The sequence below is a fragment of the Theropithecus gelada genome, chromosome 18 (genome assembly GCF_003255815.1).
Source record: "Theropithecus gelada isolate Dixy chromosome 18, Tgel_1.0, whole genome shotgun sequence".
In the NCBI taxonomy this organism is placed as follows: domain Eukaryota; kingdom Metazoa; phylum Chordata; class Mammalia; order Primates; family Cercopithecidae; genus Theropithecus; species Theropithecus gelada.
The window spans coordinates 67,692,600-67,718,067 of NC_037686.1; the positions used below are offsets into that span (position 1 = coordinate 67,692,600).

General features: G+C 37.3%; 1 protein-coding gene across 1 annotated transcript in view; it reads left to right on the forward strand.

Annotated features, from left to right (window-relative positions):
- ZNF407 (zinc finger protein 407) overlaps positions 1-25,468 on the forward strand; it is a 457,556-nt gene that overhangs the window by 294,535 nt on the left and 137,553 nt on the right. Inside the window, exon 8 of the mRNA XM_025365390.1 lies at positions 14,170-14,348. Within this exon, the coding sequence (XP_025221175.1) occupies positions 14,170-14,348 (179 nt within the window). The remainder of the gene's footprint in view (positions 1-14,169; positions 14,349-25,468) is intronic.

The following is a 25,468-nucleotide window of genomic DNA, read 5'->3' on the forward strand; positions in this document are numbered from 1 at the left end:
GATAAATATATCCAAAGCAGTGGCATATCAAAATGTAAGTTTGCTGTTAACATAATTTGAAATCAGTAGAAGTTAGAAAAGCATTTGGAATAATGTGGAAAGCAAGACAATTTTAGGCCATTAGCAGTTGAAGAGTCACTGAAGGGCAGATGCAGCAGTCCTCTAAGTGGACACGGTGAGTTTTCAACCTTTTCAAAATGTTCACATTTTCTTTTATGCAGCACAGCACAGCTTTTTGTTAGTGCTTTTAAGGTACATAACTCATTTGTCTTGTAAAATCGCATCCCCTTTGAGGGCATGACCACAGTGATTTGTTTTTAGGCTTCTTTTTATGTAGTATCTACTAAATACGTTTTAAAAATTCATTTTGAAAGTAAAAAGTCAATACATAGGAAGGTAGACTTCTCTTGTAACCCATATACTTTCCATCTAAACCGAAGCAGTAATCAGGCTTAAATTATTTGTCTTCTGAAGTGCCTACGATTGGGTCTGAAAGGCTGGCCTTGCTCCCAGATGTTTAGAACAGCAGCTGGATGTGCACAGGTTTCCTGTGGGTCACAGACAGGCCAGTGCAGCGACTGCCGTTCGGGAACCTCTCTGAGGCACGCAAGAGCCTGTTGGCTGCTGGTGCAGAGAGCGCATGTGGACACCTGGACAGCCGCGTGACCTCTCAAGGGTGGTGGATGAGACCAAGAATGCATCAGTGTTCATCCACTTCTGTGCTAACTTACAAGTTTCTTTCTCTTATGGGGCACTGCGCTGTTTTAGAATCACTTTATATCACATAATAAACACGAGCAGAAATATAACTGAGAAATGGAGAGAAAAAATTCAATGTGCATCAATTTGTCCTAAGAACTAGTTTCAGAGAATTGAGATTTCTGAAAAGCAAGAAGTAATGAGTAAATAATCTAATGGAAATTGTCCCATTCAATGAATAGCTATCAGTTATAATAAAGGAAAATAAAATTCATAAGATTTGGAGCAAGGTGATCCAGAAACTCTCCAATTAAAATTTCCTGTTGCTGAAAATGTCCAAAGGATTGTATTTTGTGATTATCTCAGATTGCTATAAACTCTTTTTCTCAGAATAAGAAAAGAGACTTTGGGCATTCTGTATGTAGTGTAATAGTGTAATATGGTGCCATTATTTTTAAATATCTGGTTTACTTAAACTCTCTTAACATTTACAGGTTTTGTACATTATTATTACTGTTTGGAGTCAGAGTCTTGCCACCATACCTGCATTCCCGGCACTTCTCTCTTCCCATTTTCCTGCAGTACTAGGCATGCCTGTCTTTTTGTCCTGCAGATGTCCTGAAGACAGCTTCTGAGTGTATAGGCAGCATCTGGTGTTTGTAAAGGATAAAGAAGTTAGCTCCATTCCCCACCACACCTTCTCCTCTCTTCCCTGTTTTGATTATAGTATTCCTTCTGGTTTCCTAGAGATTACAGCTTGAGTTTCCTCATTTAAACCTTTTGCTAAATTCATCAGATTGACTCCTCCCTGTGTAAACACGAGGATCCCGGCACGTAAGCGCATCCACCTCTGCCGCAACTGTCAGCTGTGCCGCTGTGCTGTGGTTTGTCAGGTTTACATTACTGGAAATGCTGTACAATCCGGGTGTTTTTCAAATAGACGTTTGGTCGTATTTGCTTTGTATGTATAACACTCAGAAGATATTTTAATGAATAGCCAAAATGATCCAAGTGCACTAAGCAAAACAAAGGTTTCCTTGGACTTGGAAATCCTTCAATAAAAATAATTGTCATCAGTTGTTTACTAGGCTTCCTTTGAATACACATTTAATACATTTGTATCTCTATATGTATAAATATATGTATTTTCCATGAATACATTTTATCTGTACACGTATGTGCATGTATTTCATATATATGTGGGTATATATGTGCACACATACTCCATGTGTATATGTATATATTTTATATGTGCTTGTATGTCTATATGTGCATGCACACTGTATATGTGAATATATTGTGTGTATGCATATATGTGCACATATACTGTATGTGTATACATATATGTTTTATATGTGCCATAGGTGTATGTGTGTTGCACACACATTGTATGTGTATATGTATATGTGTGCACACATACTTTGTGTATATATACATTTTTGTATACATTATATGTGTATATGCGCACACATACCATATGTATATATTTTCAAAAAGCTGAAAGGATCCATGTCTACATGTATCTGGGACTTGATTTCTTTTTAACTTAATAATGTATCCTGTTAGTCTTTCCATGTTCATAAGAGCTACCTTATTCTATTTAATGGCTTTTGTACAAGAAGTAAGGGTGAATGCCCAGATATTACACACACCAGGCTTTCTTCCGCAGGGTTTACTGAGAGAAACTCACGGAGGCAGTGCAACAACTGTTGCTCCTCTCCTCAGTTTATCCCAATAACCTGCTGCATTCTGGAGCAACATGCAAGAATTTTGTGGTGCCGGACATCAGATTCTGGGGAAGTGTCTGGCTCTTAGGCTGTGGGACTTCTAAGCTTCACAACTGGAGAAGATCCAGCTCCTCCATGCCTCTGCGGGTGTGTTTACAGGTGAGGTTGAGCAGTCCTGTGACCTGGCCTACCAGATCTCTCACCTTGTTCTCACATCAGTAACCATACATGGTTGGGGAAATGGCTTCTCTTTCCCCTGATGAGGCCATGCTCTCCCACCATTCAGCCAGGATGTGGTTGATTTCCATGGAGCTCTGTAGGAGAAGCTACCCCCTAGCTCTCAATGGTATAGAATTCCCTAGTATGGATGCACTGTACATTTACAACCCATTTCTCTATTCATGGACATTTAGTTTTCAAATTTTGCCTGGTGTTTAGCTGTTCTAAAATAGATTTAATGACATGTGGATCATCTCCTAATTGAGCTTCTGAACGTTCAAGGGCGTGTGTATATTTTAAACTTGAAGGATACTATCAAATGGTTTTCAAAAGCTTTTGCTCACTTACACTATTACCAGAGGTGTATCATTTTCCCTTACCATTATTTAATATGATCAAACTTAGTAAATGTTGCCGATCTGTCACCTTAAGTTTTAACTTGCATTTCCTTGGTTTTTAGAGACATTGATCACTGTGTAATGATTACGTAACTATTGTATTCCTCCAATTATGACTTGCTTATTCATATTTTTTAGTTTGTGAGATTTTAATCTTATAAAAAATTAATCCATGGAACCCATTTTGGAATCCTTATTAATCATCAGTTTTTATATATGTTGCGTAGTTTTACTCCTTTTCTTTGCCCTGCCTTTTAACTTTATTTATGATGCATTATACTATATAGCAGTATTAACTTTCATGAGGCATATTTTCCTACACATTTTGGTAGCATTTGGACTTTGATTTTTCTTTATGGGAGCTCTTTCTAACTAAAATTATAAAAATATTTTTTCTATGATTTTTATAATTTGGTTTCCTTATGTTAAAATGTTTTAATCCAAATGGTATTTATTTTTGTATGGTATGGGACAATAAGTAACTTATATTTTCCTGTAAAATAAGCAGTTGAATGGACACCATTTATTATATAGCCCATCATTTCCTAATTGATCTGAAATGACATCTGTATTTCTTGTATACATGGATCTTTGTGCTGTCTGTTCTGTTCTGGTGATGCATGTGGTTCAGCACTCCAAATGACATGCATCTATTTGCTAAACATCGTTGATAACATGTTCCCTTTTAGGCAGAGGAATTTGAGGTTCTTTATTCTTGTAGCTTTTAACCAATTTTAAATTTAAACAGCACAAATGTTCAGTAATCTAAAATTATCAGACTCTTTCCTTATGGGTCCTTTAGTGAGAACATAAGTTATAAAGGAGTATATATCTTAGGCTGTCTTACATAAATTGTGAAACAAACTCCGAGTTTATATATTGGAGCACATTCTTCCAACCTACAGTGAGCTTTAAAGCAACATACATGGAGGCTTATATTCCCCTCTACTGTGAACATTTTTTGTCTTTTTTTTAGGATTTATTTTTGCCCAGAAAATTTATAAATCATAAATAATGCTGGTAAATAAATGTAATTAACTTCTTGAGTTTAATTTACATAAAGATTTTCTTTGGATTATTCTATATTCATTTTGGGATCATATTACAAAGATATAGTAGAAACATCCTTTCAACTGAACTTTTATATAAACATGTATAATATTTTATAGAGTAATTCTTTTTGTGGATATGAGTTTTAAAAGTATACTATAAACAGGCCAAAAAAAAATAAATTGCATACCTGCCTAATGAACTTTGCACGTGTGGTACACCTCACACGTGCTCATACATACACTGTAACTGTTTGGGAATCTATTTTTAGTCAGATGAATTGGAGTTGCTTTTCATGTATAATAGGAAAAGCGCTGATAATGACTCACATAGTTGAACTCGTTTGTGATTAATATAAAAACTAGTGGTAGGAAGAAAAAAGAACAAGTACCTACAGTATTATCTGAACATATTTAATCTTATTTACCTTAATCCTTATGATGGCATTCTGAGGTACATGTTGTACTACCATAGAGCAACCAAAAAAGAAAATGTTCTGTAGTCAAAAAATTTGGGAAGCAAAATGTTAAGGAAAACTAAGCATATTTCTTTAAATAGAACTTTCAAAATTTTTATTTTAATTTAGATTGTGGGTTTTTTTTTTTTTTTTTTTTTTGGTAATTTTCATTTTCTGCTTAAGTACACATTGTGAGTTTCTAAAAGGAAAATGCAGTCTGCTGTCTTGCCCCTACTTTCCTGAACACGGATCTCCTCACACTTGTACTTACGGTTTTTCTTAACGTCTGTTAGCATCTTCAGAAATAATATTTTTTGGAGAAGGGATTTTTATAAACCGTTATACAAATTTCATGTATTTTCTGTTCATTTTTGTTGTATTTATGATCTTTTGACTTGCAGTATTTTATAGTATTTGTGTAGTCAAGTCTATCTATATTTGACTTTATGATTTCAGCTTTTATTTTACTTAGTAGTGTATGTTTGAATAAAAGGCAGAGTTTTTCCTTTCTAAAAAAGTATTTCCAGAAGAGGAATTTATATATTTCTCTTGTTGTAAATAAACTAGAAAAATTGGAGTAAAAAGCAGTAGAGTAATTGGTTATACTGTGGATTTCATGATATACTCTTGGAGGACAAATGGAAACAACTGCCATAATGTTATGTGATTGGGCACATGTAGCTGGAGATAGAATCTCTAGTGACAACATCATTTTTGGAGTCAGAATCTGCTGTAGCTCATACTGAAGGAGGGACTGACAATATTGTGCTCTAGAAAACAGAAGACCACAGAAATGACTGTAGTGATGATAGACACTTATGCATATGAAGAGTTTGAATAGTTTGTAAACATGACTTGTAAAAACAGTTGTTCCAAAGTAATATATTATTTTAAAATAATAGGTTAACTTAAATATGTATATATTCAAATCAACAAAACATATATCCTATATATGTGGTTTTTTGCTTATCTTTTATAGATTCAGGTGGACTCTCCCTCCAGCTCCCCTCCCTACCGCCATTTTTTGACCCTTTTAAAAATATTAAGGTTAATTTTATATTTAAAGTCGTATTTTTTAGGTTCATACTCTGTTTAAGTATATATGACTTACATTCACTTAAGTCTTTTTTTAGTTTCATAATTCTTTTTAAAGCAGTTATGTGTTATCTATCCAGAATTTATTGTGAAGCCTCTTTAATTTATCACAGAAGAATTTAACCCACTAGGTAGTGCCTTGCATTACCTAAACCATATTTTAACCCGTGAAATTAATTGCCACTTTCACTCTAAATACCACCCTTAATTTCCCACTTTAATGATTAGAGTTTCATTAAGTATAATAATTTTCAAAAATGCAGTGCTTCACTTGCATTTGATTTTCTTGTCTCTGGCTGTCTGTTTAGTCTTTTTTCCCTACTTTTAAATTAAAATTAATGGATGGGTGAGCTTTCCTGTGACACAGCCACAACACTGCAGGTGTTCTGACTCCCTCCCTGTATCCCTTTACCAACTCCGGTCCCCCTGGCAGAGTCACTGTTAACTAGTGTGATCCTCATAGACCTGGTCCTGTCCATACTCCTTTGTAGAATTGTAATATGTGTGCGTTATATGTACGTGTAGTTACTTTACACACACATCTACATATAATTGACTTTCTGTGGTGTGTATTGTGAATGTGTATATGTACACACACCTCTGATTACTTTTAGTACATATTGTTTTACATGTAGCTTTTCTCAATCTGCAGCAGACATCTTTCTCTGCCAGTACGTCATGTTATATGTATGTTTCTGTATGTATGCACGTATAAAGATAAGTACATGTAGAAAAGTTACTGCTATATCACATTCTGTGATACAGCCCATTCCCTCTCTATAGATGACTGTTAACAGCTCTTACTGTACTAATGTTAAAATATTGCCTACTTATTTTATAGAGCCATTTAACCATCACTCTCAAACAGTTCTCAAAAAAAATCTTGTTAGAATTGTAATTGTGTTAACTGTATAGATTCCTTAGCAGCAATTGATATATTTAACGTTAAGCCAACCCATACAGATATATGGTATGTGTCTCTGTTTAGCAAACTCTCCCTTATTTTTTTAATTGATTTTTATACATGTCTCATAATTCAACTGTTTTGTGGTGGTGTTTTTTTAAAAGAAGTGTTTTTTGTATATTACATAAGGGAGTTTGAGTGCTCAGATCCACAAAAGAAACAATTGGCCACCCTACTCAATTCAATTTTCAGTTCTTTTAGCCCTACCTTCAGCTAAACTACTACTATTATTTTCAGTGAATCCTTGTAAGATTTACTAAGTCATTTCTGAAGCCATCCATGGCACACAAAAAAATATGCATTCTAAAATAGTGAGCGATCACTCCATGCCATCAAGTGGTTCCCCCAAAATCACCTAGGAAATAGGAATTCTTTCATTTTGGAGCAGCATGGAAGATGTAGAGTAGTGAAGTGGGGAGATAAACGAAATGGAAAGTGGGTTGCGGGAATGAGAACGCTGTTCGGGCAGTGGGTATAGGAGCTTTCTGTTGTCTAGAGTCTTTCCCATGCCTGACGTCATAGCAGACCTGATTGTTGCCAGTATTTCAAGACAGCCACTAATTTTACAAAAAAACAAACTGGGGTAGTGAAGCTGATACATGGATTTTCCTGGGGAAAATGGGAATTAATATTTATGTAGAATCTCTGTGTGCTAGGCCCTCTCCTGGGTACTTATCCTGTAACATTTGTGCCAAGCTCTCTGCTGTTTGGTTTATCAGTTAGATAATATTATTAACACATACTAATAATACATAGAAATTACCTGGGTATGTCATAGTGGTATTAATTTATTATTGGCCCGGTTCTCTCTAGTACTGTAGTTAACTCTAGATTTTTGCCATACCGGCTGACAACCACTGTCCCGTGAGTGACTCTGTGTTAGTTTTGGATGGGGAGCTGTGATCTGGGAGGAAAAGAGCCATGCAGAATGATGAGGTCTACCTGGCAGAAACGTCTTGCTGCCTGGTTCGTTGTGGTGAATTGGCAGGTGAATACACAGACAAGTATAGACAAGAATAGAAAGTCCAGAATTCACCTTACATAATTAAAATACTGACAAAGGTGGCATTTCAAGTCAGTGGGGAAAATCTGACTTTAACAAATGTTATTGAGAGAACTGAGTAGCAGTCTGGATCCACATTTAACTCACTGTAGGTTGATTTTGAATCAAATCTAGTATTGAATGTGATATAACGCAACTCTGCAAGTACTAGAACCAAATTTGAAACAGTTGTTTTATAGCCTGCAAGTCAGGAAGCCGTTGAACAAAAGAGCAAAATTATCAACACTTGCTTTCACAACCTGCTGTAAGCAAAGTCAAAAGAGAAAAAAAGAAACTGAAGAAAAAAGTCTGCAACTTCTGTCCCAAAGAGCCAGTCTCCTTAATTTATAAGAGAATGACCAACACGCATGTAGAAAAAAAGAGCAAAAATATGAATGAACAGTACATAAAAAAGAAAACATACATTACTTTTCAATATTTGAAAAGATACTTAACCTCATTGATTACAAGAGAAATGCAAGTTACAACTTAAAAATTAAAACTCCAATAAGATACTATTGTTTATCTACCACACTGGCAAAAATTCTAAAATTTGGTAGCCCCCTACCTTGACAAGCAGGCACAGAAACAGGCTCTCAAACATTGTTAGTGGAATTGTAAATTGCTGCATTTCCTCTGAAGGGCAGTGTGGCAGCATTTGTCAGAATTCCTGCCCGTTGACATTTGAAGCAATTCCAGTGGTCATCATGTGATTGTCATGGCACCCGGAGAAATGGAAACCATTCTACAAGATTGTTCGCTGGAACCTTTGTTTATACTAGCAAATGATTGGAATCATTCTAAATGCCCATCAGTAGAGAATCAGTTAGCTAGAATAGGCTGTGTCCACACTGAAATACTAGGAAGCTGTCAAAAAGGAGAAAAGAAGGTAAGGGTGGGAGTAGAGGCATGTAGGGGAGATAAGTGTGCCCTTCGGTGTTCGATACGGTGAGGCCCCATGCTCTGTTCCATGGAAAAGCGAGATGCCAGTTTGTGTGGTGCCCCTGTATTTAGCCAAGGGGAGTGTTGAGAAAAGAATACAAGACATATCTGTAGCTTGAAAAAGTAGTGTTTACTTCTCCCGAAAGATTGAGAAGAAGTTAGGGATTGTACGTAGCTGGTCATCTGCGACTCATTGGACAGTGGAGACAGTGCTGGAGGGAGACTCTGTCACATCCATTGTTGGATGCTCTGGTGTTTAACAACTTCAGTGGTATAATTCTAATAACCAAAATAAACATCAAATATTTTAAAGCTCCTTTCCCCTTAGGTTCGATAACATCATCAGGCTTTTTGTGTCCATAGGCCAGAAGTTAGTGTGTAGTACTGACTAATGATTTTGTGGCGTTCTAGAAGTACTTGTGGTGTTCTACTTATCATTTTAACATACATTACCTTTGAACAGAATAAGAAATTTCCGTTATTATGTGTTTTTTAGGAAGCCCTAAATGCATAGATCCCATCTTGGGCCCTTTTGCTAATCAGTCACCCCGTGCTTTAAATTCTGTACATCAAAGCTGCTCAAGACTTTCAACATGTTATATTCCAAAATTTAATTTGAAATGCACTCTTAGAATGCCTTTTCCACGAAAACAATGCGTGCTGTTTCTATTCCGCTGAGTCCCGCGGGAATCCCGGTGAGGCCTGTGAGGCTTGGCTCTGGAGAATCTCACTCCTCTTCCAGCAGGCTCCCTTCTCAGTGTGAGGAGCGTCTTTCGCCTGTGAGGGCCAGGAGAGGTTCTTCCCCAGCAGAGAGCCTGCTGGCACGTTCTGTCGCGTGGAGCTGTGGCAGTAGAGCGGAGTTGGGAAAGGACAGGGCAGAGCTTAGCATTTTGCGGAGAGTTGCGGATTCGGTCGTTTTTCTTTCTGTTGACGCCGACTTTGCGCTGCGTGCGGGAGCCGTGCAGTTTGTGTTCCTACCTTTCCCCTCCATCACCTCCCACCCACCTTTGGAACTGGGAGCCACAACCTGGAGCCCAGGAATAGCTTTTACCAACTCTCTGAATTCCCAGGTGGAGATTTTGTGTTTATATGCACTTACCTTCTCTAAAGAAAAAGATAATGCATAGATATGCGTTCAATCCTTTGGTAGTTTGCTGTACTCACCGCATTTGTTAGTTAAGGAAAAGAGATCTCAGAGTTGAGGTACTTTCCTGAGATCACAGAGCCATTCTGCAGGTGCTGAAATTCTCATGTGGGGAATGGACCCGGCTGCCTGACTTGACACCCAGGGGTGTTTCCTCTGCACCATGGTCGTCTGCTGCCAGGAATAAGAGGAAGAAGGTGGGGATAGGACTGATCTAGTGTTGGTTAGGAAACTGGATTGAAGGTCACAGTTCTTAGTGAATCCCAGGGAAACTGCCCAGTCATTGACTGTTTCACTTTCTCCTTCATTCAGAGATGTGCACCAGTATCTCTCTTCCTAGTTCATTTCAGATGGAAACACTGTGACATGAGTTCTTCCTAGCATTCTTCTTATTAGAGTATACATGTAACCCTTTGCATTTTTCTGAGAAATTTGACTTCTCATAAATTTTCTTAAAAGAAAAATTTCTTAACTCACCCATAGGGAAACACCAAGATGCATATAGATGGTGACAGGAGTAAGCTTCTTGGCTTGTGACAGGAGGTCCCAGGTGGCAAAAGAGGGAAAATCAGAGATAAAATGAGGTCTAGGGATATTTCCAGAGGAGCAGTGCGAGGCCAGGAGGAGTCACACTAGCTCAGGAATGGGCCTGGTTTACTACTTCTTCACCCAAGGTATCTGCTGTGCGGTGATTAGTAAAGAGGGTTCGAATCGGGGGGTGTGTGTGTGTGTGAATGCATGTGTGTGCTGGTATGGTAAGGTTCTATGCAGCATTGGTTTGAGGAAGGAGATTAGCAGCACGTGATAATTGCAGTAGCTGCACATCAGGCAAAACTCTGAAATTTGAGTGACTTAAAAATGTATTGCTCACTGAGGTAAAGGCCCATGGAGGCTGAGAACCTCTTCTTCTTGGTAACTTTACCACCTGAACATGTGGCCTGTAAGGTTCCAGTGGCAGGAAGAAGGGTGACAGCGGCACGAGAGTTCTTTTGTGTTCGTTTTTGTTTTAGTGGAGAGTTAGATCATATATTTGACAAGTGACCCATTGAAATTGCAGCCTTTCGTGGTTTTTAGTACGTTACCAGAATTGTGAAACCATTACTACAAGCAATCTTCGATTTTTATTACCCAAAGAGACTCCATACACATTAACACTCACTCTCATTTCCCCAAACGCATCCCAGTTCCTTCTTGTCTGCATGTGTTTATGCTCGTGGTATGTATATGTTTAAAACATACAATTACAAATACACATACACACATATGTATTATATAATAGAACATAAAAACACAGTGTGTATATATACATCCTGTATACAAGCATATGCACATATCTTTGTAAGAATATACATGTGGAATGGTCCTTAATGCCTTTTAAAATCTCAAGTTCCACACCACATCTTTCTTGATTTATTTTATATTTTCAAATAAAAGAAGCTTCGCACCTTTTTAAATTCTCCCCCCTCCCTCAGTCCCCATATACGTCTTACCTATTTCAGTAATAGTCCCCAGTTGTTAGATCCTACATGCTGTTTAGTTACTGAGAGATACTGGCTTATTTTTGTCCTAGATGCAGCCTTCTTGAAAACAAAATAATCTGTTTTCAAAGTTATCTCTTTCTTCCTTCCCTGAATGTTAGGATTCATTGCTGATATTGTTCTCCATGTAAATATGCATCATACATTGAAATGTATTTATTTTGGCAATTTTAATTTCTTCATATGATTGGTGATTGTCTTTGATGATGTTTCATGCCTAACATTTTACATAAGGAAATAATATTGGCGGTACCGAAGAATCTACATTCCTGATAAACAGTACTAATTAAGTACAGTAGTAGCTTTTTGTTTTCTCTCCCCTGTGTCAATAAACAATGGTGAATTTAGGAGGTGTCTATAATGCTGTAGAAAACATGTTGGAGATCTGCAGAATTAAGGGGTAATTTGGAGCAGTTTACCCACCTTGAAGAACTAAAAAAAAGTTGTTTCTTTTCCTTTTAAGTGTCATAAAAGTGGACATTTGCGTCAGTCACCTTCAGACATTTTCCTGTGTTATTTCTGACATGATCCAGAGCTGTTACTCTAAGGATAATTATACATTTAAGAGACTCTACAGTCCTACCCTTTGCTTAGAGTGTGCTAATGTCTCTGATATGTAAATTTTAAAGGGAAAGCTGGCTGTGGTGTACTTGAAAACATACCAACATTCTGGCCTCGAAAACAGAAAACCTAGGTTAGGATTCTGCCTTAACCACTCACCAGCCGTTCAGCCTGTGTAGCCAGCTTATCATTGTGATATTTACCTTCTTCTCTGTAAATTGTGTAGCAGTCTTGACCTCAAGAGGGTCATGCTTGCCTTCAAAGTCGCCAAGTCAGTGGAGGTACCTGGCATGCGTTAGGTACTTATCTTTTTTTTTTCCTCTTACAGTAATTGTTAGTTCACAATAGGGAATTTATATATAAAGCAGGTTTTACAATTCAGTAGTGACTCATGAAAGAAAGAAGCTTGTGTGCATACATTCACTGTCTCGCATGTATTTAGTCTAAGATCTCAGGGAAATTTAACACCCAGATTGACAGAGACTTTGCCTAAAGCAAGTCGAAAATAGCTGGGAAAATATCTGTTATTCTAGTCCTTTTTTTATTTTTGAAAAAGGTGTTATTATTATTTTAATTTTTAAAATATATATATTTAACATATAAAACTTTATATTTGAAAAATAAGAGCAAGTGGGCGTTGCAGTATAGCTGCATTAATATTTGGATGTACTTCTTTCTAGTCTTCTTCCTAGGTATAGAGGGATTTGATTTGTTCAATTTAATTATACTGAGCAGATTTAGTTGTACAGGTACATTTGAGACAAACCCTGCCTGGAGATGGGAGGGAAGTAACAGGAACTTTTCCAAAGGACAATCTGGATGCAGGTACGAGACTGCTCCCAGAATATGAGATCCCCACTCATGAGGAACACGTTTGCATTTTAGCTTTGTCCAGAGACTGTAGGAAAGGACATCCCTGTACCCTCTGCCTTGGAAATACCGTTCCTAGTGCCATTTACATTAATTCTGCCTCACTTGGATGATACTTCCCATACTCCTCTTGTCAGGAGTAGATAGATACCATCTTTACTGAGTCTTTGAATTTCTAGCGTCATTGACTGCGTTTGTTTGTGAGAGATAACAATCATTTTCACTTCCTTGACCATTATTTCCCAAGGTATATTCCCTGAAAAATAAACATGGTATAATTGAATATTATACACAAAAGCAATTCGAATTAGAAGTGTTCAGGCAATGTAGACCTACATAAAGTTTCTTCTTAGAGCCTACCATTCTGAAGTGCACTGTGAGATGTGTTGGCTAACTACCATTTCCTGATCTTATTTGGTCATGGAAATCTTTCTTCTAAGAACATCTTGCGGGATTTTGTTCTTCAGCAATACTTTTGGGAAATGGTGATAAACATATTGCTCTATTTTCTTCTGGCATTTAATTTTGGTCTGTAGGAAATCTGAGGCCAGCGTGATTTTTTTGTTTCTTTCTAGATAACTCCTCAACACCTGCTTGAAATTGTATAGGGCTCTTTTTATTACTGTTCTAAAAATGACAAAGACAAAAGGAAAACAGCTCTGCGTGTGTATTCAGAAAGAGTCTAGACGTGCAGTCTCTGTGGCAAAGGAACTGACAGGGATGACAGAGCAAGCAGAACAGTTTGCCTCAAAAACCAGCACCCCCTTCCCTGTTGGCTGATTATTTCAGGCCTTATATTTCTAATTCTGCCGGAAAACACTGGGAGAGGAGCCCACCCCTGATTTCAGTGGCACTGTGGCGTGGAATATACGGGGGCCCTCCATTGTATTTTCCATGTCATCACTCTTAAGAGCCTGTATCATCACAGAAAGCTGCATGGGATTCACGTGTTGCCCAGATATTGGAGTTGAGCCTGGGAGCTGTTTCTAGCTACAACTCCATCTTCAAATTATTTTAGAGCCCACTTAGAAGCACCTTGCTTGACAGAACTTAAAAGCCAGTGTCTTTGTTCCCCAAATGCTCTAAATTCAGTGGAGGCAACAGCGCTTACATTTTTGTGCCACTCCTCACTGGTGATAGGTGTGTTCTCAGGGTCAGCTGACACCTTCACTGCCCTCGAGTGGTACCAGAATAATTTGATATTAAAATAATAGTGCTTGGGATTTGGTATTTCTGGTTCTTCATAGAAATGAAGCTAAAAGACCAACTGAAAAATTCATATCAGGGTTATAAAAACTACCAGCCTCATAGGGCTGACGTATTATATAAGCTAATTATTATGTGAGTACAGCACTTAAAATAGTACCAAACACATAGAGACGTTCTTATCTAATGTCACTATGTGTAATATAAGGTTATTGGTTTGACCTTAATTAGATTTACTTTTCTGTCTTACTTGGTAGGTCAAACTGTGCTGAAAATATCCGCAAACACATTCTGCATACTGGCAAACACGAAGGAGTCAAGATGTACAACTGTCCCAAGTGTGACTACGGGACCAACGTCCCTGTGGAGTTCCGGAACCATTTGAAGGAACAGCATCCTGACATCGAAAACCCAGACCTCGCTTACCTGCATGCTGGTAAGGGACAGAAACTGTGAAAGTACTTGTTTTTAACAGGATTTCATGTAATCACAGCAGTTATAATGCTATTTGTACATTACCATGATTTATTATAATGAGTAGAGTATGTGATAGTATCTGCTTCAAGACCTATAAAAAAGTACATTCCAGTTTTATCCCACTCAACTATGAAAACAGGACTTTTCAACCATATTTTATCAAAAAAGCAAATCTGACAAAGTAATTATTCTATGACTGTAAAGTTAATATTAGTAAATATTTAAAGCATCGTTGACCTGAAATGAGAGTAGTTGTTAAATCTTCATATTTTGACTAATTGCTAAAATTTTTTTTCTCAAAAAATGCTTGTGATTTGAAATGTTATGCCCTGTTTCTTGACACCATCATCTTCCAGTGAATGCCTAGAAAGAATGCGACCTGCGACCATGGAGTCAAGCGTCGTGGGTGGTTAACGGTGCTGTGCGTCTCCCAGAAATTGGGAGGGGGCTGGCCCTGGGTTTGGGGAAGAGCTGGTGATGGGAGCGGCTGCTAAGAGGATTCTTGCTTCTTGGGTGGCAAGTCAGGCACTCCGGAAGGCGTCAGCGATGTGGGATGTGGCAGCAACTGCAGAGTAAAGCAGATCCGTTCCTCCAGCCCGACATGTTGTTTAATTGGCAAGTATTCCTTGGTGCCAACTCTCACCGTACAGAGCAGCAGAATGATGGATTATGGGTGAGAGGACCTATTTGAAGAGGTACTTACCCTGAAGTAAATTTAGAGAAGCCTTCCAAGATTTAACCCAAGCAGCAGAGTTTGAATAAGGCCCATTGATCAAGGATGTGCTTTAGGCAGATGTTTTGGGACCTGTTAGAGCGCTTTTAAACCCTACTTCTCATTATTGGCCATATGACCTCAGGCAGGCTGACCTCACTAGGCCCGAGGTTTCCCATATGTAAATCTGCTTGATAGTACCTACTAATAGGGTCATTGTGAGAATTTTACAAGATAATGGCTATGAAGCTAGAAGAGTCTAGGAGTTTGAATGAACTATCCCTAGTGCCTGCTGTGCTGCTGTAGGCATGAACATTTTATGCCTCTCTGTGCCATATGAAGGGGTAGTTAGCAGTGGTACGAATGTGGGGATTGTGATATAAATCACACCAGAAATGTGAGGTTCCAGCTTCAAAATCTTAAGCAATGTTTGCTCGCAAAATATGTATGTTAAAAGGAGTGTGAGTAATTTAAGGTAGACTAGTTTTCTTAATACATTTGACACTACGGAGATAGAGGCTTATTACTGTTCTTTCATATTTCTCAATTGATGTTCACAAGACTGACTTATTTAAGTAATGTCGAGTGTGTGAGTTAGTAATTTTTCTACTATCCAGGGCTGTATTTGGCAAGCAAACAAAACCAGAGGTCTGTGCTCATTCACTTTTGGTGAGGTTGTCACTGAAAAGGTTTTGAAACTAGACAGTTTATCAGCGTTAGTTCATAAAAATAGATAAAGTCGAGTTGAAATATCTCTGGCCATAAGTGCCTATAGGTTCTTCATAAACATGGACCCATAACCTTACAGATACCAGAAACACCACCTGTGAAGGAGCTGCTCCTAGCAATGGCCAGGCCACAGGGACGAAATCCATGGTGGGCATCAGCAAAGTGTCCTCCTCGAGGTGGCCTTGCTCTGCCTCCTTTCCAGGTAGAAGATTGACATATCTGTCTCTCTCTTCTATTATACCAGTTACACATGAAAAACAGATTGTTCCCTAAAGTACAGTGAGTAAATAAGAGAAAAATAAAAACATTACTTATCTTAAAAAAAAAAAAAAAGACTGTAAATACTGTGATTTGGTTGAGATAATGTAAAGTTTAGTTGAGATAATATTTGGGAATTCATGTATTAAAGTGAGGTATTTTATTTTTTATTTGAAAACAGTTCTGCCGAAAGAGGTTTGTGTACAAATGTGCTATACCCTTGGTATCTCTACAATGGTGTGTAACTGCAGTTATGTGATGTAATTCACACAAATAACGCAAAACTGGAGTTCAGTGGAGACCCTGATTCAAGTCTCTATGTAAACACAAGTGTCTCTGAGCTTCAGATTCCTTATTGAAGAGTCTAGGAGTTTGAATAAACTATCCCTAGTCCCTGCTGTGCAGCTGTAGGCGTGACCTTCCAGGAGGATGGGCTCCAACTTAAGCTTGATCATTCTCTTGATGTCTGGTCCCGAAAACTGCATTTTAACCCTGTGGGTCTCAGTCTTCCTCCAAAGATGGAGATAGTGATGCCGACCACACAGAATGTGTGTGCCATCTAAATGGGATCATTTGTAGTATATGTAAACTGTTTGACGTGATCATCTTTAGCATAAATGGTTGCTCTGTTTGTTTTTCCCTCTCTAGCAGAAGTTGATGATTCATTGTGTTTTTTTCTCAATCCTTTTTGGCAACCAGTAAAATGATTTTTGTATCATTTTCTATTTCATATTCCAGAGCATGAAAGACTATATGTGAGTTCTAATTTTAGTTGTAGCCAGATAAGAAGCACAAGACAAAAGTGGTTTTTTTTATTTTTTATTTTTTTACTTTTTATTTATTTATTTTTTATTATACTTTAAGTTCTAGGGTACATGTGCACAACATGCAGGTTTGTTACATATGTATACATGTGCCATGATGGTGTGCTGTACCCATTAACTCGTCGTTTACATTAGGTATATCTCCTAATGCTATCCCTCCCCTTCCCCCCACCCCACAATAGGACCCGGTGTGTGATGTTCCCCTTCCTGTGTCCAGGTGTTCTCCTTGTTCAATTCCCACCTATAAGTGAGAACATGCGGTGTTTGGTTTTCTGTTCTTGTGATAGTTTGTTGAGAATGGTGGTTTCCAGCTGCATCCATGTCCCTACAAAGGACATGAACTCATCCTTTTTTATGGTTGCATAGTATTCCATGGTGTATATGTGCCACATTTTCTTAATCCAATCTGTCATTGATGGACATTTGGGTTGGTTCCAAGGCTTTGCTATTGTGAATAGTGCTGCAGTAAACATACACGTGCATGTGTCTTTATATCAGCATGATTTGTAATCCTTTGGGTATATCCCCAGTAATGGGATGGCTGGGTCAAATGGTATTTCTAGGTCTAGACCCTTGAGGACTCGCCACACTGTCTTCCACAATGGTTGAACTAGTTTACAATCCCACCAACAGTGTAAAAGTGTTCCTATTTCTCCACATCCTCTCCAGCACCTGTTGTTTCCTGACTTTTTAATGATTGCCATTCTAACTGGTGTGAGATGGTATCTCATTGTGGTTTTGATTTGCATTTCTCTGATGGCTAGTGATGGTGAGCATTTTTTCATGTGTCTGTTGGCTACATAAATGTCTTCTTTTGAGAAGTGTCTGTTCATATCCTTTGCCCACTTTTTAATGGGGTTGTTTGTTTTTTTCTTGTAAATTTGAGTTCTTTATAGGTTGTGGATATTAGCCCTTTGTCAGATGAGTAGATTGCAAAAATCTTCTCCCATTCTGTAGGTTGCCTCTTCACTCTAATGGTAGTTTCTTTTGCTGTGCAGAAACTCTTTAGTTTAATTAGATCCCATTTGTCAATTTTGGCTTTTGTTACCATTGCTTTTGGTGTTTTAGACATGAAGTCCTTGCCCATGCCTGTGTCCTGAATGGTATTGCCTAGGTTTTCTTCTAGGGTTTTTGTGGTTTTAGGTCTAACATTTAAGTCTCTAATCCATCTTGAATTAATTAAAATAATTCAGATTATGTTCTGTAAAAACAGTAAATTTAAGAAGTCGATTTGTGTTATTAGTTCAATAGTTTAAGAAAAAGATGACTAGAAAATCTCAAACTACCTGGAAATGGAATATTACGTTTACAAATAGTAATCCATGGTTAAAAAAAATAAACAGCCCAAAGTTTCTTTATTTTCTTTAACTATGGATTATTATTTGTAAACGTAATATTCCATTTCCAGGTAGTTTGAGATTTTCTAGTTATCTTTTTTTTTAAACTATTGAACTAATAATACAAATCGACTTCTTAAATTTACTGTTTTTACAGAACATAATCTGAATTATTTTAATTCTTTAAAAATTTGTGTAGACTTTTTTATGCCCAGCAAATGGTAAGTTTCGGTAAATTTTTGAGACACCTGAGGAAAGAATACTTGGCACCAGTGGTGTTTGTTCCCTGTATGTCAGTTACAATGTTTAGTTTGTTCACTGTGTTGTTCAGATTGTCATATTCTTAGTGCTTTTTAAAATGCTGGTTCTGTCAGCTGTTAAGAGGAGTATGTTAAAGTTTCCTACTATAATTGTGGATTTATCTTTTAAAATTCTGTTATTTTTGGCTTTACATATTTTGAAGATATATCACTAAGTACTCAGGACTTAGGATTGTTTTAGATACAGACATGCACACATAATTATGAAATACTTCTTAGTAGCAATATCTCTTGCCATAATTCTGAGTTTCTTATTGGTATACCTACACCAGATTCCTTATAAGCAGCTTATAGTTGTATTTTGTTTATCTGCTGAGGCAATTTTTATCTTTTACATTAAATATTTAGTCTTTTACTTTAGTATTTGTACTTAATGTAATTATTGGTATATTCATCATAGTCAAAACTCCAGAATACCCTAATGTCCCTCAAGCAGAATGTACAAAGGTTGTATATTCACATAATAGAATACGTCAGTGAGAATGAATGAACTACACGTACAAGCAACAATGTGAAATAAGTCTCACAGTCATATCATTGGATGAACCAAGCCAGTCACCAAGGAGTACGTTTTATATGATTGCGTTTATATTAAATATAAAAACAGATAAAACTACTCTATGAGGTTAGAAGTCAGAGTTTATTTTCCCTTGTGGGCACCAGTCGCTGAATAAAGTACAGTGGTGCTAGTAAGATTCTGATTCTTAATTCCAGTATTGAGACATGGTTGTGTTCAATTTGAGAAATTCATCAAAGTCTCTTCTATGAGTTGTATTCTGTATATACCTAAAAAAAAAAAACACCTTTCTCCACATCCAAGTTTCTGAAGAGGTTCATTTAGGCCCAATCTAGATCTAATATAATGAGATTTTACAGTCACATAAATCTTCACAAAATTGACATCAAACTAAAAATAGGTTTCTATCATTGTATGATTTTTCTTCTATTTTGTAAAATCTATTTCATCTCAAAAATTATCTTGATTTGATCTCTTCAGTTTTAACAATTACATTTCTACCATGTCGCCCATCCATAAATAAGCTTGGTACTCATTCACTACATTTGGACAAAGAATTTAAATGCATGTGTGTGTTTACAACACCAGTGGCCTTCAGTCTGACCCCATGCATAGTTCACTTCAGCAGGGATAGCTCAGAATGCTTTAAACATAACCCCAGAGAAAGGGGAGTGAAGACAGGGAAGCCAGAGCGGGAGGGCTGAGGAGAGGTTGCTCAGCCTTCTCTGATGGTGCCTACGAAGAAAGAGATGTTTTTTTCTCGTCAGTTCCAAGCAGCAGACTTATAGTTATGCCTTTATGGCTCAAGGAGCCTGTTTGCTATTGAAATAGTACTTATTGCTCATGAATGAATGCCCACTGGAAGACCCACGGGTAGTGTGGTCACTTTCTGAGCCTATGTGCAGTGCATCAAAGCTATGCGGTTGATTTATTTATTTCTTATTTCTCTCTGAGACCTTAAATGTGGTAAGTGTTGGTGTCTTTTCCAAAGGTAATGATTACAAAGTGTTCTCTTTTCAGGGAGAATTGAGCATTATGTAATGATACGGTATTTTTCTTAATTTCCTTTATTTTTCTACCCTCATACTTTTGTAGCACATTTCAATTGATTTTATTTTCATCAATTTTTACATATGCTAAGACTTGGTCATATAAGGATGTACATTAGGTTGTTACCTGTACAGAGTGATAACACTTGAAATTATCATATCTCTTCAAGAATTGGGGATTTTGTATTCTTCTCTAAGATGATCAACTTCGTATTCTCTATAACATGTATTATTTAACTGCATTCCCTACATTTGCCTCTTCCCAGTTATAAGAATAAGAATTTGAAAGTTTGACTCTCATCAAAACCCCAAGTCCCTTTTTCTTCCTCACGGTAACTGTTCATTTAAATTAAATCTATTTGATTCGTTAATGCTTTCCAAGTACATCTCTTTATCCTTAGGCAGCTGAAATTTCATTCTACCTCTGAGCCCATTTACTTAATCTATTGCAGTTAACGTAAAACAGCTATAGTCTTTCGTCTTAACCATTACCCCTTATTTAGCAATGTATTCAAATTTCCTACATAAAAAAATTCCTTCATCATTAATTAGAACCATTAGTGTTCAATACATAGAACCTTGTAGAATAGAATGCAGTCTTCTCCCAAATTCCTCTTGGCCCTCTATTTTTAACCCAGTTGCTTTCATCCCCTTTTGTTAGTTGGATGCTCTGACACATGTCATGACATTTTGTACAATAATTCATTTTCTGAAAAGGTCCAAAAATCTCAGAAAATCCTGACAGTTTCTCATTGGTTCTTCCTTACATAAACCAATTATTACTTCAACCTAAAAAGGAACGAAATTTTTCCTGACATGATTGCCTTTGGTAAATCCGTGCTGACTCACTCCTATTAAATTGTACTTCTCCAAATGTATCATTAAGCTCATCCATAAGTATCATCTCAAATTTATTTCCTAATATAGATGTTAGATTTACAGGTCTATAATTTTCAGCCTCTCTTCTCTTTCTTTTTAACCTTCAGACTGGATTCCTTGTTTTCCAGTCTCCTGATACTTCACCACTAACAAAAGACTTCCTAAAATAATTAACACTTCAGCAATTTGATTCTTTAACCTCAGACATCATCCATGAGTTGGTTAATTTACTGTTTTTCTTAACTGCTGCTAAATGTCTTTGTTCCTTTCATACTCCCGTCCAAATACTCCTGTGCTCTCTGCCATAGCAGTACCCTTGATGTCCATTATGGCTCAACACATTTGGTATTTTGATAGCTGATAATTTTTCTTCATTCCCTTTCTCACTCTCATGCCTGTTGGAATTCCTAAGTTTAGAAGTAACTCTCTTACATACTTCATAATCTATAAGTGAATAATGTCAGAACAATATTTTTCATCATCCTAGTGTTTTCAGTAATGTAATTGGTATCCAGGAAAATTGCATTTGTGGATATTTATCAGTAAACATACTGTTTACTGAGAAGCAGATCTTTGACCTGATCTCCACCTCTTTTTTCTTGAATAATATACTGAAAGAGGGTTTTTTTCAAAGCTTTCTAATGATACATTTTAAAATAGTTTTACAACCGGGTGCGATGGCTCACGCCTGTAATCCCAGCACATTGGTTGGCCGAGGTGGGCGATCTCACCTGATGTCAGGACTTCGAGATCAGCCTGGTCAGTGTGGTGAAACCCTGTCTCTACTAAAAGTACAAAAATTAGCTGGGTGTCATGGTGGGCGCCTGTAATCCCAGCTACTTGGGAGGCTGAGACAGGAGAATTGCTTGAACTGGGAGGCAGAGGTTGCAGTGAGCTGGGATTGCACCATTGCACTCCAGCCTGGGCGACAACAGTGAAACTCTGTCTCAAGATTAAATAAATAAAAATAAAATAGTTTTACATTTCATCTTTTTAGGAATAACTAGATGCCAGTGTTCTTCAGTACGCATATCTTCCTTTATCTGCCTGACACCATGGAGCAGTGTCAGAGAAGCTCTTGCTCCTTCCCGCCATCCTCCTGCAAGAGGATGATCCTAATTGTTCTAGAGTGATCCAAATGGTAGTTATGTATGGTTTCCTTATGTTTTCATTAGCTAGTACGTAGTAATGAAGACCTGTTTTTCATGCTATCACATTTTGCCTTTTCAATTAGAAAGAATCGTAAATAGTATCTGTGCCAAACTTTTCTCTAGACCATTGAATCCTCAAAACAAATCTTGTTGATACATATTATTCTCAATTTAATGGTTTTGAAAAATCCATCCTCAAAAGGTTATGTGGCTTGAGGAAGCATAACTACAGTGTGGCTCTATAAAATTCGCACCTGTCTTCAGAGTCTTACAGTTACAGAACCCTGCTGTACAGGAGTTTTTAAAATCATTGGTCAGCAGGTTAATGAAATTTTTTCAGTGGAAACCTTAAAAATTTAGAGTTTTCAGATTTCAAATAATCTAAACACATATATTAGGAAGTAGAATAATATAATGTAATAATGTAAAAACACCGTGGTAAATGTTTTCACAGTTGTACCTCTCCTGCCTAGTACAGAGCCTGTCGCACAGACGGATGGGTGGAGTCAGATGAACTAGGTTTCAGGGTACACTTTGTCACCATTGAGATGTGTAACTTTGAACAAGTCACTCAAGCTCTTTGTGTCTGTTTTCTCAACTGCAAAAAGAGTAACATTGTTTAGCTTTTCTTTTGAACATGCAGTTCAAATTAGATAATCCATATGAAAGAGCTTGAAAATTGTGAAGTTATTCTTTTAAGAAAGTTACTGGATTTTGTTACTGCTATTTTGATAGCAACAAAGTAGAAGGAAAAGTCGAATGATTTTTTTGCATGTATTTCAAGTTGCTATTAAGGGTGATGAATCTCATAACAATAAACATATATATGTGTATACATTAGTATTCATACATATATATTAGTGTAACAGTCTGAGCACATACTAAAATTAGGGCTACAGAAGGCCTACTTAAAACTTTTCAGAGTAGAAACTTACCATTTAAAAAATGTATTTAAATTATTTCTTTTCTTTGTATGTTACCTATGTTGAAGAAAACAGCCAATCTCTGTTAAATATTTAAAGATGTTTATCCTGTGCCAGATATGAGTGACCATGGCCTGTGACACAGCCACAGGAGGCTCTAAGAACATGTGCCCAAGGTGTTTGAGTTATAGCTTGGTTTATATATTTTAGGAAAACAGAAGTTATAGCCAAAGACATCAGTCAATACATGTAAGGCATACATTTGTTCGGCCCAAAAAGGTAGGACATCTCGAGCAGGGAGCTGGAGAGCTCACATGTCATAGGTGGATTCAAAGATTTTCTGATTGGCAGTTGGTTAAGTTAAACTTTGCCTGAAGACTTGAAGCCAGCAGGAAGAAACGCTTAAGTTAAGATAAGGGGAGTTGTAGAAGCCAAGGTTCTTACTCTGTAGATGAAGCTTCCAGGTAACCAGCTACAGAGAGAATGGATGGTAAAGGTCTCTTTTAGGACCTGAAAAGGTGGCAGACTGTTAGTGAAATTTCTGCTGGATCTGGAGAAGATATGGAAAGGGGATTCTCTACAGAATGCAGATTTTCCCAATAAGAGATGGCATTCCAGGGCCATTTCAAAATATGTCAAAAAATATATTTTGGAGGTAAAATACTTTGATTTCTTGTAAGACCTGCTATCTGTCACATAATGCTATACCAGAGTCAGGTTGGTGTTGAATATCTTCTTGCTACAAAGAGTCTGTTTTGTCCATCTTATGATCTATATTTTAATGTTAATGCTGGCCAGTTGTGCCTGAATTCCAAAGGGAGGACCTTGTAGGGAGGCATGTCCCTCCGGCCTTCCCTTCAGGGCCTGAACTAGTTTTTCAGGTTTCTTTGGGATCCCTTTGGCCGAGAAGGGGTCCGTTCAGTTGGCAGGGGCGTCGGGGCTTAGAATTTTATTTTTGGCTTTTATCTACTACACTCTATAGTTTTAAAACTTTTTTTAAAAGAATATCATCCTGAAAAAGTATCCTTTCTACTGTCTATTTTAGTGTTCTGTAAAGTCCTGAATGGCATTCATGAATTTATAATGAAGTTAGAGTGCACAATTAAAACCCAGCTTTTGATAGTAACACCTAGCAAGATTGGCCGAACTGGCTCTCAGGCCCGCAGCTCACTCACGCTCATCCTCTCACTACAGGACCTTAAAGAAAAGTTTTAAAGTGATGTTTAACTTTTTTCCAGAAAAAAAACCGTATTCTCCCCTTCCTTGGGTGTGCTGGCCGAGTGTGATGGCCTGTATGATTCGAGCTACGCCAGCGCCTCCTTCCCGGCTCCCTTCCCTGCTGCGCCAAGGACACAGCCACATGGCATTCTCTTACCTCATGGCCGGCAGCGTTGCGATCTTATCAGAGCTCACATTTGCAGCATTCATGAACTGGATTCTGAAAGTTAAAATAGTTAAAAAAAAAAAAAAAAAAAAGTAAGCAAAATTGAAAATTGTGATCTTATCCCCTCTGACAGCTTCATTTATCAACATTTTAAGGGAAACAATTGATTGTGGAAAGTTATGGTGGGGGCAGTATGATTTTATCAGGTAATTGATGTGGTTTTTACTTTTATATAGACTTTTTATCAACTATTTAATTCAATATAATTTATATATTTTAAAAATGTGCACACCCTCACACACATATTTTGACCCCCACCTAAATGGCAGTTTTAGATTAGGAAACAAAGATCCTGTTGCCCAGTCATGTTGCTACTACTGCAGAACAGGTTACTGTTCCAACTGAAGCAGTCCACTGAAGAATAGCTTGACAAGTCTTTCAAATTATCAGGGAAATTTAGATACATTGTTTCATTAGCTTTGAAATGTAGTTCAGAATATGAAGTAATGCACATTATTACTCTTTGCAATTTCATTTATTTCTATTTGCATTGAGGAAAATTACCATTTAGCAAGTTTTTATCTTAAATGATTTTAAACTTACAGAAACGTTTGCAGAAATAGTACAGAGAGTTCCATATCTCCTTCAACCAACTTGCCCAAATGTTAACATCAACCATAACCATACTACTTACGAAAGCCTGGAAATTTAGCATTAATACATTGCCATTTTCTATGTTACATTCTTGTATTCAGAGTTTATCATTTTTCCACTCACATCCTCCTTCATTCCCAGAATTCAGCCCAGGAACCATCATTCCTTTTAGTTGCCACGTCTTCTTAGTCTTCTCCAGTCCAGGACAGATTTTCAGTACCTTGGCACTTGTAAGGAACATGGGTTTGTTATTTTGTAGAATGTCTCTTAATTTGGAATAGTGTAATGTTTACTCATGGTGTGATCAAAGTCATTTAAGAAAACACCAGAAGAAATGTGTGC